The 13,383-nt window shown below is 41.2% G+C and overlaps 1 protein-coding gene across 1 annotated transcript; it reads left to right on the top strand.

Moving 5' to 3' along the window:
- The first annotated feature begins 10,329 nt into the window (after positions 1 to 10,329).
- Positions 10,330 to 12,931, top strand: prmt6 (protein arginine methyltransferase 6). Its single transcript, XM_080489922.1, has one exon. The coding sequence runs from the start codon at positions 10,367 to 10,369 to the stop codon at positions 11,417 to 11,419; it is 1,053 nt and encodes a 350-aa protein (XP_080346048.1). The 5' UTR covers positions 10,330 to 10,366; the 3' UTR covers positions 11,420 to 12,931.
- The last annotated feature ends 452 nt before the right edge of the window (positions 12,932 to 13,383 follow it).

Below are 13,383 nucleotides of genomic sequence, written 5' to 3'. Positions count from 1 at the left end.
AGATGCATAGTTTAAATTGAAAGTTCATATGATAGTTAAAAACGTTAAAAGCACACTAGAATTCATGTTTTTATATGATTTGGTGCATGTTGATGAAAGAGGGTACTGCCCCTTTAAGACCGCATACGTGCGTGAGGGGAGCTGTTGATTTCAGGAAATGGGGAGACAGTGCTTGAGAGCTACAGGAGCAAACGGTTTTCTTACCTCTTCTTTTGTCATTGTTAGTTAGTAATTTCAAGTGTTTTAGCCAGCTACATTCCTTTGTAAGTGAGTGGAATTATAACTTTGGAACTGAGTAATTAAACGGAGATTTTTATATTTTTTCTTTAATACAACAACGTTTCTGGAGTGGACTTTTGTGAAGTGTGTAGCTGGGCTAGCTACTGACACTGCCTGTGGAATATCATTTCTAACTGACAGTTGACGAAGGAGTAAGCCATTGCAAATTCTCAAGTCATTTCAAGCCTCTACACCTGGCTTTAGTTGATGAAGAATGCAATTGCATCCCGCTGCCTCAAGACAGCGACGCCTCACCCTGTGTGCCACACATGATTTTTAAAAACAGCATGTGTTGTGAGGCGCACAGATGGGTTGCAAGTTGTCTATTTAAACATAAAGAAGTTGACAACTGTGCTGATGGTGAAACTACTTACACCGCGCTTGACAGTGCTTCGAAATTCAGTCTGTAGGCGTTTCATTGCTTACAGCGTCTGTACGGGCACGCTTGCCAAGAGCTCCTGGAGGCAGATGGAGGCGGGACTCATTTTAGACAGGTTAGGGTCAATGTGCCACGAGTGGTGACCTACGGTGTAATGGTAATAGCCATACTAGTGTCTCTGTGTCTGTTTCCGTCTCCAGATAAACCCTCCTCTGTCAGGTGCAGACTAACAGACTTTCTCTGCATCTGTCTTGCCTGGTGTGGACGACACACAGTGCCTTAACAGAAAGTGAATACTGCCTTCTGTCCTTTGAAAAAGCATTGATTTTTACTTTGCAGTACCCAAGGTCAGCGCGGAGAACAAGCCGGGAGGATCTTGTCACCTCAGAAGTACAGGCCTTCCTCCCAGTCTATTTATTGAAGGGAGAATAAACACAAATGAAGTTGAGAACAGAGCTGTCTGACTTACTATGACCTTGTATGAAGCAAAGCAATGCATTCCTACGAGTTCATACATTGATGAAACTATGAAATTAAGACGGATGAATGAAGTGCTCTGATACCACAACTCTTCTGTTTTTTGGCCGTAAGCAATACGTGGCGGTTCTTCTAAATGGCTCCGCTCCTGTTTATCTTCCCTTTCTCAGACCAAATTTACCTCATGGCCTCAGACTTGAAAATTTCCCAGGCTGTTGGTGTTATCTGAGTGAGGCTACAAAAGAAAAAGTGCATGCAGCCTCAGAGGCAGGAAAAAAAAGAAGAAAAGTAATGGGTCTAATCATGGTGGGTGACAGCACTTCCAAATTAATTCTTTCCCAGTGAATGACATAAATTTGGCCTTAAGGACATGAGCAGAATTACAACTGACGGCAGAACAGGGGAGCTAAGATTGCATCAAAGACGGAATGAAAGGCAGGATAATTTTCTGAACACAAACATCACTCGTTACAAGGCTGCGCCGTTAGCATGGAAATCCACCTGACACATGACGGTGTCGTTAATAATAGCAGCCACACATTGAAGGTGTTTCCCATTGATATTTACTAACATATTCTAAATGAACTAATTCTGATTTAAATGGATTTAATTATCGCAATTTATTTTAGATGAATTAGGTGCACAGTTGTTGTATGTTGTCACAACTTTCTTCGACGTCAGAAATTCTGACACTGATTTTCAAGTATATTTTGATAAAATGTTTGAATTGTTTCCCAGGTTTTCTTTTATATTAGAGTCCAAAGGGAAGTCATTGTGTTTGTTACCTCCTTGTAATAACCAATAATGCAATACTATTGGCAATTCTGCATGTAATAAATCTAATAATCTAATAATTTACTGATGATGTACTAAAATAGTGAAAGATTTTGAGTGAGTATTGCCGTTTCTTACGAATGAATATGGTGACTATCCCATCCACTATACCTATTTTTAATAAACAGACTGCACAAAACCTGCAAAAAAAAAAAAAAAAAAGCTTTTATTTTCAATAAATGAAATCCTTTTTATGTATTATTACAATATTGACTGCAGTTATTACATTTCGCTGATATGTTGAAAGTGTTGCACGTTGCTTTTGGCTTCTCGACTGGGCAATAAGGAAATGTTTTAACAGAAAAGATATGCACCTTTGATACCATTTTCACAGTTCCCAGGAAGCTGCTGCAGGTCGAGGGTCTTGTTCAGGGACTCCCAGTCGTCTCCTCTCCTGCTTCTCCACCAATGTCCCGAGACAGTTTGACCCTGCTGATTAAACACATTCACACTATTTTAATCCCTACAATTGGTTGGGTTGATGTTTTAGCATGAAAACCGCTCTAGAAGCTGGTGTTTGTCGTCTCATAAGTGGCCCCGCCCCAAAAAACTAATATCAGTGCATTATGATAACATTTTAACATGTTAATACTGGCAGACCTGCTTTTTACATTTTAATTCTGATGTTTAGCGCCGTACAAAACAATTTGTCAACTATGTACGCGCTGTGAAGGACGTGTATCAATAGCATTTTGGATCAGTTTGATGGATGAAAGAGCTTTTCTTTGCTTTCCCTACGGTTAGAGGAATTGAGCTTTTACACGTCTGACTTCCTTGTCGGCGATAATTACAAGAAAGAAGCAAGAGGCATCACACAAAATGTCATCCTCCTCAGCCAAGTGGATTGATCCTGTCATGGCAAACACGGCATACATTTGCATGTATTTGACAGTATTTTCAACTCTTCCCCTGCCCTCCGCCTCATGTTGCGTGCTCCCTTCCCTTTTGCATTTGAGTTACTTGCTTTTTAAGATCGAGAACGGGAGCGGAATTGATTAGTTGGAGGGTTGCGCGTGGCGTGGGATTGGTGGTGATCCATAGCCCTTGTCCTGGTCTCGTTGTGGAAGAAGTAGAGGAGTCAAAGTCTTACGCAGGAGGCAGGATTACGAGGTAATCTTGTCTTGTACAGGACACAGCTGGTTGTTGTCCAGTAACACCTGCCAGCATGTCTGTGTCTGCAGAAATACGACATTATAAAAGAAAAGATCATAAGACTTCTTTTGTTTGGCATCTATAACACACAAAGGGATAAGGTGAAGACTGGCAAATGGGGGAGATTAAACCTCTGCATTATATCATATATATATATATATTATATATTACCAGGCTGTCTTTTCTCACAGAGGTGGATGGCAGCATTCAGTTTGCTCAGGATATTTTTTCATTCAAACGCTGCTGCATTCGATACTGAAAAATCAAATAGAGTTCAAATAAATCACATCAACATTGAATTTATTAAAAAGTACATTGGATTTTGCAATTATTGCATAGTAACTTTCATTTTCAACATTCAGTTCTATCCAGATAGGCGCTAAAAATGTCTCGTTGAGCAAAAATAGCCTTTAAAACACAAGCGGCCTCTGAGAAAAAAATTAATTAATCAAACAGGATTCGCAGTGGAATGAAAGAACGGTGTGCTCAGATCCCATCGCCTCATGATCATGGTGGTCATCACACCGTTGAGCTGCGTGCCACTTGTAGAACCGCTGATCCAGCCTGACATACCCAGCTCATGGTTTTACACTGATGAGGTTTTTATATACTACCACAGGCATTGTCATGCTTCTTAGTAAGTTATTAATGTTTGAAACATTTAAAAAAAAAATTAAAAAAAAAGCAGAAATTTCTTCCATGAAAAGCTTGTTTTATGTTTAAATGTATCCCTGAACATACAGAGGGGAGTGAATGCGGGTTAACGCCTCTTGTCCTCCCGGTACTTACCTTTACTTGTTCCACTTCATGGTCCAGCAGTTAGAAAACCGACATAAAAAGCTGCTTTACTTGCATTTCGTGTCGCAGCATATTTGCTGTATCATTACTAATTCTTGGCGAGAAAACAGGTTTCTCTATTTCCACAAATGTCTATTCTCTATTCTTCAGTCTCTTAATTTTAATTGTTTATTAGCTTATTGTTTGTGGACTACTGCGACATTTCATTATTAAGTCAAATGATCCTCAGTGTTTTATTTGCACAGTCATAATGGGACTAATACAGTGCTTTCTCGTTTAATTATCAAATAACCTCCATTGCCAAACAGACAATATTTCCATTTAGCTAATTGCACAGAGGGTTTGACACACAGTCGGTATTATACACCCGCGAAGCTGCCATAACTGCTGTCATACGCAGGTTTACTTGGTAATTTAATCTAATTGCAGTGTAATGTAAGTGATACCGGTGTGGCACGAGGGAAGCGGATCTACGGGGAGAGGATAGTAATTAAAGAGCTGATTGCTCGAATCGCGGACTGACGGGTCAAGATCGCCGGATACGATTGGTTGCCGCAGTTGAAGGGAGGTAACTTTGGGCGCCGCAGCTGTACGTGTGATGTTTGGGGGGGGGGGTTTTTTGGGGGGGGGGGTTCTGTGCAAACATGAAACTCGCCTGGGGTTGGAAATTTGTGCTCCAGCCGTTGTTCTAACTTTTTCCACTGATAAGTACTGGCACACACTGTGTCCATACAGGGAGATGCCAAAGCAAGAAAGTAGATAACTCACATTTGGCACGGGCATCCAGATGGATCCATGCGTGAAACAAGTCTTTTTGGGTGAGATGAATTATGTTTGCTGTAACAAGAAAGAGATGAAATGTGTGAATAAGGAGTTAGATAAGGGATGGGAAGTGTGTTATGACACACCGGCATTTACAGATGCAGGCTCCTATTCTCTAGGAGTGAGATATCAAAGTAGCCCGGTATTGATCCCGGGGAACGATCAATACGAAGCCATTGCACCTCAGTATTTGTTGCTCAGCAGTCTTGCCTTCCCCTAAAATGGGTGATCACGAGACCAGAAATGATGGCTGTGTAAAGACGCGCTGCATAAAGCTTCTCCGGTGTCGTTTAAGTCTTCTGTGTGCTGTTTTGTGCAGGTTGCTGTGGCTGCGTTTTATATATATATATCGTATGCAAGTATGTGGGCTTGTGTCATTGTGTGTTTGCTGCTGCGGCTGACAGGTCCTGTAATGGTGACGGGATGCAGGCAGCTCCCATGAGGCTGTGCATGCTGACAGCAGCTGGCCAAGAAAAAGAACAGCTGCTGATGAGCTTCCAGTACAAAGAGCCCATACAGTGCCTTTGCTTTGTCTTTCAATTCCTCTTCAGATGAGTCTCCTCTTAATCCTGCAGTCTTTCTCTAATTGTTTACATCAGTTTCATTTCTAACTCGATTTGACGTTTTGCCTCGTCCCTGTGGCTTTACTATATGAAAAATTAATTCTTGACAATGAACACTGTCTATTCCGTGATACAGTTTGCACAGCGTGTGCAAAGAGGGGGAACAAAAAAAAAAAAAAAGGAGCCGCTTATCGATTTTTCCACGACGCCCCTCGTTGTGTAAAGTGATTGGGCTGCCATCGGAGTCGCCATGACTCCAAACTCGGGATGCTTCTTCCCACCATCTCTCCCACTTTCAGCAACGTCTCTGAATGTGTTCAAAATATTTCAGGCACAAATCGGCCACTGGAAAGCCCGCCCTCCCTCCCACCCACCGCTCTGCACTTCTTTACACCTGATCCCCAATCACTTGTATGAGATGCTATGATTTAGGTGTGCAAACAAGAAATGGGCAGGTTTAATTAAAGAGGATGAGTCGTGCATCACTGTCAAATATTGAGCTTTTTTTGGCAGGGAAAGTCTCCTGCACAGTTTGAAAGGAATGAAATCACAGGTCGTGTTGAGGACTGAATAACAGTAGAAGACGGTATGTGTGTGTATGTGAACATGCATTGGGGGGGGGGGGGGTCTATTTAACTGTATGTACTTATCTTTGAAGAAAATGAATCTTCAACACCCCAAACACTTCTTCTTCAAATCTATATTATAACACAGGGCTTGGTCTAAATCTAAATAACTAGATGGAATAATTATATGTTAGTTTTTCAAGGCTTGAGATAAGCGTCAAATTTAAAAGCGAGCATATACTCCTCAGATTTGGTAATTGGAAGCGCTGCTTTAAATGTAGCCTCTTTCAAATTTGGGTAAATATTTATACCATGTTTATTTATTAATCTAAACAAATCATCTATACACAGTAAGGAACTATGACTGTCTTGTGTCTTTACCTGTTTAATTACCGGACATACATATATTACTGTTAAACAAAAGAAATCCACCTACGATTCAGAAATATGAACAAAACCTAATGTTTGTATTCACAAATCTCATAAGCACACATTGTAATCACCAAACACCTTTATTTTATCAGTATTTATGTTTCTACTTGTGTGATCGTTGTGGTGTTTTTATGCTGTTACTCCCTCTAACCCCAACAAAGATGTGTTGTCATTCATTCTCTGTATTGCTGATGCACCCAGTTCCCTTGTATGTGTAGTTGGCTGTACAAAAGCAATAAAGGCTAATCTTATCAATAGTCACATTTTCCACCATGAAGGAGGTTTTTCATAAGAAATACAAGCTTATTTTGAATTTGAGGGTCATGAAATTTGAGACGCTGGAAACAAAAGGTTGGGAAAGTACTCTTAGAGTTATTAACTTATACAAAATAAAAACAGCACAAGGAGACTTTTGTACTCTGATTGAGAACAGGTGAGTAATTATTGTGAACAATAGAAATATGTCTCTTCTTCTACTAGGTGCATTTAGTACAAAAAATCTGGTAAGTATTTATAGCCTGCAACTGTTTTACACTCACACCTATTATTACAGAATTCCTCTAAAAAAAAAAAAAAATAAATAAATCCTTGTGTAAACCCATAATCCTCCAGCATTGAACTGATCTCTCTAGTTTATTCTAACAGCTGCAGCATGAACCGAGCATGTTGCAAACCAAACCCGTTTCCCTTCATTGAAACGGCAACTGGTTTATCCAAGCGTGAACACAAGCACATTACCTGTGACTGTAAGGACAGTGTGAGCGGCTGTGGCCCGGGAGCCGGGTGTTGGCCGTGTGTGTGGAGCCGGCGGTGCGTCCACCTGAAGCCGGAGTGGAGGAGAGCAGTCAACAGCTGCTTGTCTGTCTGCCGAGGCTCCTGCCAAGTGCAGAGTCGCAATCCGAATTCCTCAGTCTGCATTTCACAGTCCAGCAGAGTATCCTATTGTACGTTACCATTCCGACTCTGCACTTCATCCGGCGTGACGTTGACCCGTCGGATGTGAAAGGACGGCTCTGACGATCGGCTCTTTAAATAATTGTTTGTGTTGTTGTATTATTCATGTGGTTTGAATGAAGCACGTCCACACGACAAAGCCTCCTCCCTTGATGGCGACTGTTTTTGGTCACCTCAGCTGCAAACATGTCATTCCATGCAGAATTATTTATACATATTCTTTTTTGGGGAACTACGCAACACTTGATTGCGCCTTCCCCACAAACGCAGCCGTCGTTTTTTCACCCGCATCCAAATTGCTGTATGATACATTTCCTCTCTGCCACATTTCATTGGGCTGGTTTTGTAAAAAAAAACAACAACTGAAAAACGACAAACTACCAAACATCTTCCTGCACTTCCCCCCCCCCCTCAAAGCGCCGCTCCCTCCTCCTGCTTTTCATCTGTTTGAAATGGGATACAGCTCCTGCTCATTTGTCCTGCATCTTTTGCCAAAGATCTCTGGGAGAGAGTGGAGAGGGTCCCTCAGGACCGCCGAGAAGAGAGAGGAGCTGAGCCACAAGCAGCTGTGCTCTGCCTGCCATAACTTTGGAGGAAGCTCAGAACTGGTAATGACCATATTGTGTTGTGCAATTATAGGATGGACAGAGCAGTTGTGTAAATGGCAGTTAGTGTCTGTAATAATTATATAGAGAGAAAAAGCTGCAGATGATTTGCTGCTGTAATTAATTTTCATAAGATATGAAACCCTGCATAGAGATAGCTAAACTACATAGGGCTGTTTCTCAATATATCACTTCCAAGTCTCAGTTGCAGTTTCATGGGTTATTTTTTTAAGCATTTTCTCAGATAAAGAATAAAGTATATAAAAATGAATCCGCAGCAGTTTCTTTTGTAAACAGAAGTCGGTATGAAGCTGGATTTTTCTTTCTTAAACAAATACAATCATCGGCTCCAAAAGCACTAATGAAAGGTTTTGACTATCATTTGGAGGCATTCTCACTATTTATCATTTTAAAAGCAGTGACAGCATAACAAAAATCACAAAATTAACAAAAACAATTATCCCAAAGTGCTTCTTACTTACTGTAATAGGGTTTGTAATTCATTGCTTATGTTTCTTTATTTAATCTTTACATGGCATCTTTGACCTGAAAGTTTCGTAATATTCTATTTATTTATTTATTTATTTATTTATTTATTTACATTATAGGATTTTGTGTATTTTTCACAATGGAAACATTTTACAACTTTTATTAACTATGGTATGTTAAGTGGTGACGCCACATTGTACTGGAGAGGTAAACACTCTCACCTCAGGGGGGATTCGACGCCGTCTCTATGTAAATGTCAGATAACGCAACTTTTTGAAAATGCTGAGGCTTGGTCTCTGTGCAGAAGGTGGAAACGCTGCTCCTGCATATGTGCACCAGAACCGTACTAAATAGTTTTCTCTGCACATGTGCAAGTAGATAGAAAATAAGAATGCTTGCCTCCAGTGTCATGACTTCCAGTCCATATTCTCCTGGGACTTATTTATAGTTTTATAGTTTGGAGTCACATGGAATAACAATCCAACTTTGTCATCTGTCCATACAAATGTCAGTGTACTCGCCATTGTTAATGTTTACAGCGTATTGTTCTCTGCATACCTGTGTGGTTTTATTACAAAAACAAACAACACCACCCACTAGTGGCCCAACATGAAACTATTTTTTTTTTTTTTATTGTTCCTGTCATTTCGGTGTAAAAGCAAATCGTTTTCAAAACATTGCCGTGCAAACAGGAAACTTTTCTTAAACAAAAACACAAAATCTATGTGTATTCACTTGAAACGTTGTGTAAACGAGGCCTCAAAAGAGGTTGTCTGCTACATACCCATCTGTTCTAATAAGTACATAATATAAAAGGTTAAATTTATCAAACAATATGTTGCACTTTTGAATACAATATGTTTGCTCATGTGGATCCGTTGGATTTTCTCTGTAAAAGTCCCCTGACATGACATTGTTGTATTCTGAGCCATATAAATAGAGTTTAATTGAATACAATATAATAGTCAAATTCAAATATCGCCCACTTTATTATGTATTTAAAGGAGTTATATTATGCAGAAGTCCCTTTCTAAGGGTTTTCCAACAGTAATATACTTGGAATGACGCTCCAAAAGTGAAGTCTGTCCTCTCTCTCTCCCTGGCTTGTATAATTTTTTTTAAAAGTGTGTACTTCAACAAGCGAATCAAAAATCAAACCCTATATAGTGTCATCGGGGGTTTAGCCAATCCCAATCAGGGCAGGCCTCCTTTGACCCTCCCACAATTAGGCAGCTCTTCTCTGGCACATGGCACCACAAGAGGAAGTACTTCCTCCTCTTCCCAAGATAGACATGTGTGGGCAGAGCCAGTCCAGCTCACACAGACACAGCATATTCTGAATGCAGCGTCTATGATTCAATATTCAAATGGAGAAAAATCAAGGAAAAGCTGGATTTGGGTCAATAAACTTTGAATACAATGTTCTTGGACGAATGAGACCATGTGAAAGTGTTGAAAAGCTGGAGAATAGGAGATCTTTAAAATATCCTGTCTTATTTTAAATTGTATGTGTGAACATCATTATTAACAGCCTTAACCATCAGGTGGTTAGCACTAAATATCAGACATAAATTCTGTCATGATCTAACTCTTTATTATATGCCCAAAAAAAGACTATTTTGTCCGATAAGTTATTAGTCTCATAGCGTCTGCCATAATAGGACATAAATCGAATTGTTTTATTTCTTTTACTGTTATGCAGAGAACTAGTGTGTATTTAAAGCATTATTTTTTTACATTTTCGTTTAGCTGCATAGCTGAATAAAACAGTCATGTTTCAGAAAGCATGTTTACCACATGTTGTGCCTCAAAACCGTTACTTTACTGCACCGGAACTAAAATGTACGACATTTTCCCCTGACCTTGAATGCCACATTCCAACCACCAGTGGGAGATGTAGTCCACTTGGCTTATTTTCGTGTTTAATGTGAGGGAAATAGAACTACAACGCCCAGATTTCAGGAGCCGGAAGTACTTCAACAAAACGCTGTTTGTGTGTAGCACAGGACTGCAGAAATGTCTCATGTGGTAAAAAAGAGAAAATTGGATAAAACCCGCCAGGACCGGCTCTATTTCGACAGCTACACCGATGTGACGATCCACGAGGAGATGATCGCGGACCACGTCCGGACCAGCACGTACCGGAACGCTATCCTGCGGAACGGCGAGTCTCTTCAGGGGAAAGTTGTGCTCGATGTGGGGGCAGGAACCGGCGTGCTGAGCATCTTCTGCGCCCAGGCCGGAGCCAGGAAGGTGTACGCCGTGGAGGCGTGCTCCATCGCCGAGCAGGCGGTGAAGATCGTCAAACAGAACGACCTGGAGGACAAGGTGGAGGTGGTCCGGGGCACGGTGGAGACCGTCGACCTGCCGGAGATGGTGGACGTGATCGTGAGCGAGTGGATGGGTTACGCGCTGCTGCACGAGTCCATGCTCAACTCGGTACTGTACGCCCGGGACAAGTGGCTGAAGCCCGGCGGGCTGATTCTGCCGAGCCGGGCCGAGCTCTACATCGCGCCCATCATGGACCCGGTGGCGGAGGACCGCCTGCACTTCTGGTACACTGTCAAGGACCAGTACGGCGTGGACATGTCGTGCATGTCGGACTTCGCGCGCGGATGCATCATGAACTCGGACATCATCGTGAACAACGTGACCGTGGAGGACGTGCTGTCCCACCCGGCGCGCTTCGCGGAGCTGGACCTCAACACGGTGACCGTGGAGGAGCTGCGAGGGCTGAAGGGCCACTTCCGGTGCGAGTGCTTCGGTTCGGCGGCCGTGAACGCTTTCTGCGTCTACTTCACCGTCACGTTCCCGTGCGCGGCGGACAAGCCGCTCGTGCTCTCCACGTCCCCGTTTAAGCCGGAGACACACTGGAAGCAGGCCGTGCTGTACCTGGACGCGCCGGTGCGCGTGGAGCAGGACACGCCGGTCACCGGGGAGGTCAGCATGTTCCCCTCCGAGGAGAGCGCGAGGTTCATCTGCATCCGCGTGGACTTCACAGTGGGGGAGCACAAGAGGCAATCCAAGACTTTTTCTATCCCCGACTGGAGCTGCGAGCCTCAGCTTTAATGTGACCAGCCAGAGTCCTGCGATTTCACTCTGTCCTGTGAGAAAGACGGACAAGGTCCAAGTGAAGAGCTTCGATTCTGTCAAAAAAAGAGAACAGAATCTCACCCAGTGAGCTTCAAATCCCACTAATCTCTCCATTATAAACTAGTTGTTACAGTAAAACTTTATCTACAGTGAATATTCTAACAAGTTGTTTGTTTTTTTTTAACATGCACGCCTGCTGTCATACCTCATAAATAACACCTGCTATGACAAATACACCTCAAGCATTTTTTCACCTTTAAAAAAAAAAAAAAAAAGTTTCATGGTTCCATTCAAACAAGTTCCAGATTTATTTATTTTACTAATAAATTACTAAATATCTTGTAGTATCTTATGTTCTCATATCGAATATACATTGAAAATATCAACCATTTCCCATAACTGGGTAATTAATTATCATTTTCCTTATTCAGAACTGAAACAAAGTCGCCCAAGTAATTCGATTAAAATGCAATAAAATTCTTGTGTACTACCGAGTGCATTCAAAACAGTGTTTGACCTCATAAGTTTGAATAACTCTGGTCAAATTCAAGGGTGCCGTAGCCGCGTGAAGCCCGTTTGGATCGTGTCGAGTTAATTTGGACACATGCTGGAGACATCTGATATTCTGATCAAATTCAATCATGAATATTGTGTGGAATCTCACCAAAGCGTTGCATTCAAATGAGCATTAGTCCAATATATTGATTTGGACCTGCTGCAGTCAGGCAGGAGGCTGCAGGTGTTTTGCCTTTTTGGCTTCTTGCTCACTTGGTTTTTCATCCAATTTGGCTCATTAGTTTGAGTTAAAAATAAGATGCACTGTCATCGGTCTGCAGAAACTACTGACTTCATGAAAACTTTTTTTAGCAAAATCACAGTTTGTGTCAACTTTTCATAATGTATAAATTCAAAAATGACAAGTAGTTTTTTTCAGTATTGTAGCAGGCTGAATCATGTTTTATGGGTATTGATCTAGCTCGCCATTTGACTGAAAATATTACCTGGTTGCCGATGAGTCATTGCTTAATTTCTTGTCTCGGTCATTGTTCAGATTTTGAGACTGTATTTTTTTTATTTTTTTTTTCTTGACTTCTCAGTTGGGGGTCAAAAGAAGTGTGTACGTGCTGTGATTTATACTGAAAAAATTGAAATAAATGACTGCTTTGGGTCTGAAAGTCCCATATATGGGTAAAAATGACAATACTGACTGAAGACAACTCGATTTTCTATTTCTTGATCTCAACTCATTCAGTTGCCTTACAATTCTTCCACTCTTTTGTTGGGTTGATATTTATTTCAAATGTGTAGTGAACTAAAACTGTACAAATCATACAACCGGGGAAAGTCAAACTCATTTTCATTTTAAATATACATGTCTGTAAATGTAAAGACATTTACAAAATACAACCAAAGAAGAGGGACATGTCTTGAACTTGAGTGCGGTGGTCCCTGGTTTGATTCCTGGTGGCAATAAAATCTCACCCTGTCTACTCTACGTGTTGCATTGACTTGTTATGGGGTTTCCTGTGATAGGGAGCAGCTGCTACTGTTACCAACACAATGCAACCTCTATTAAACTCCATTATCAGGTCTATTTCCATGTCTTTATATGTAATTGTACTTAAAAAGACATGAGAAGTAGCTAAATTATTTGAATACCCTCTCCATAAGTCAGTATTTGAGAATAAGTAGCTTTCAAAGTAGTGTAGTGGACAGACAAATATGTGTAACATACCATGTTTAGTAGTAATACCAACAAGGAAGAAATAAAATGATGTAATAAGAACATAACATTTCAATCAAATGTATCACAAATCAAAACCTAACAAAAGTGTGTGTGTGTGTGTGTGTGTGTTCACCCAGATGTGTTCGATTCACCACTGAGTCCAGTTTTCTTTCCAAACCCCGAATACAAGATGATCTCCTCTCGGAAACTTAAA

The sequence above is a fragment of the Lipophrys pholis genome (assembly GCF_963383615.2).
Source record: "Lipophrys pholis genome assembly, chromosome: 20".
Classification (NCBI taxonomy): domain Eukaryota; kingdom Metazoa; phylum Chordata; class Actinopteri; order Blenniiformes; family Blenniidae; genus Lipophrys; species Lipophrys pholis.
Note: the sequence above shows the minus strand (reverse complement) of the source record. Positions and strands in the feature narration are given on the sequence as shown.

Bases quoted from the DNA above. Each gene is read 5' to 3' on its own strand.
- prmt6 (XM_080489922.1), top strand. From the start codon at position 10,367: ATGTCTCATGTGGTAAAAAAGAGAAAATTGGATAAAACCCGCCAGGAC.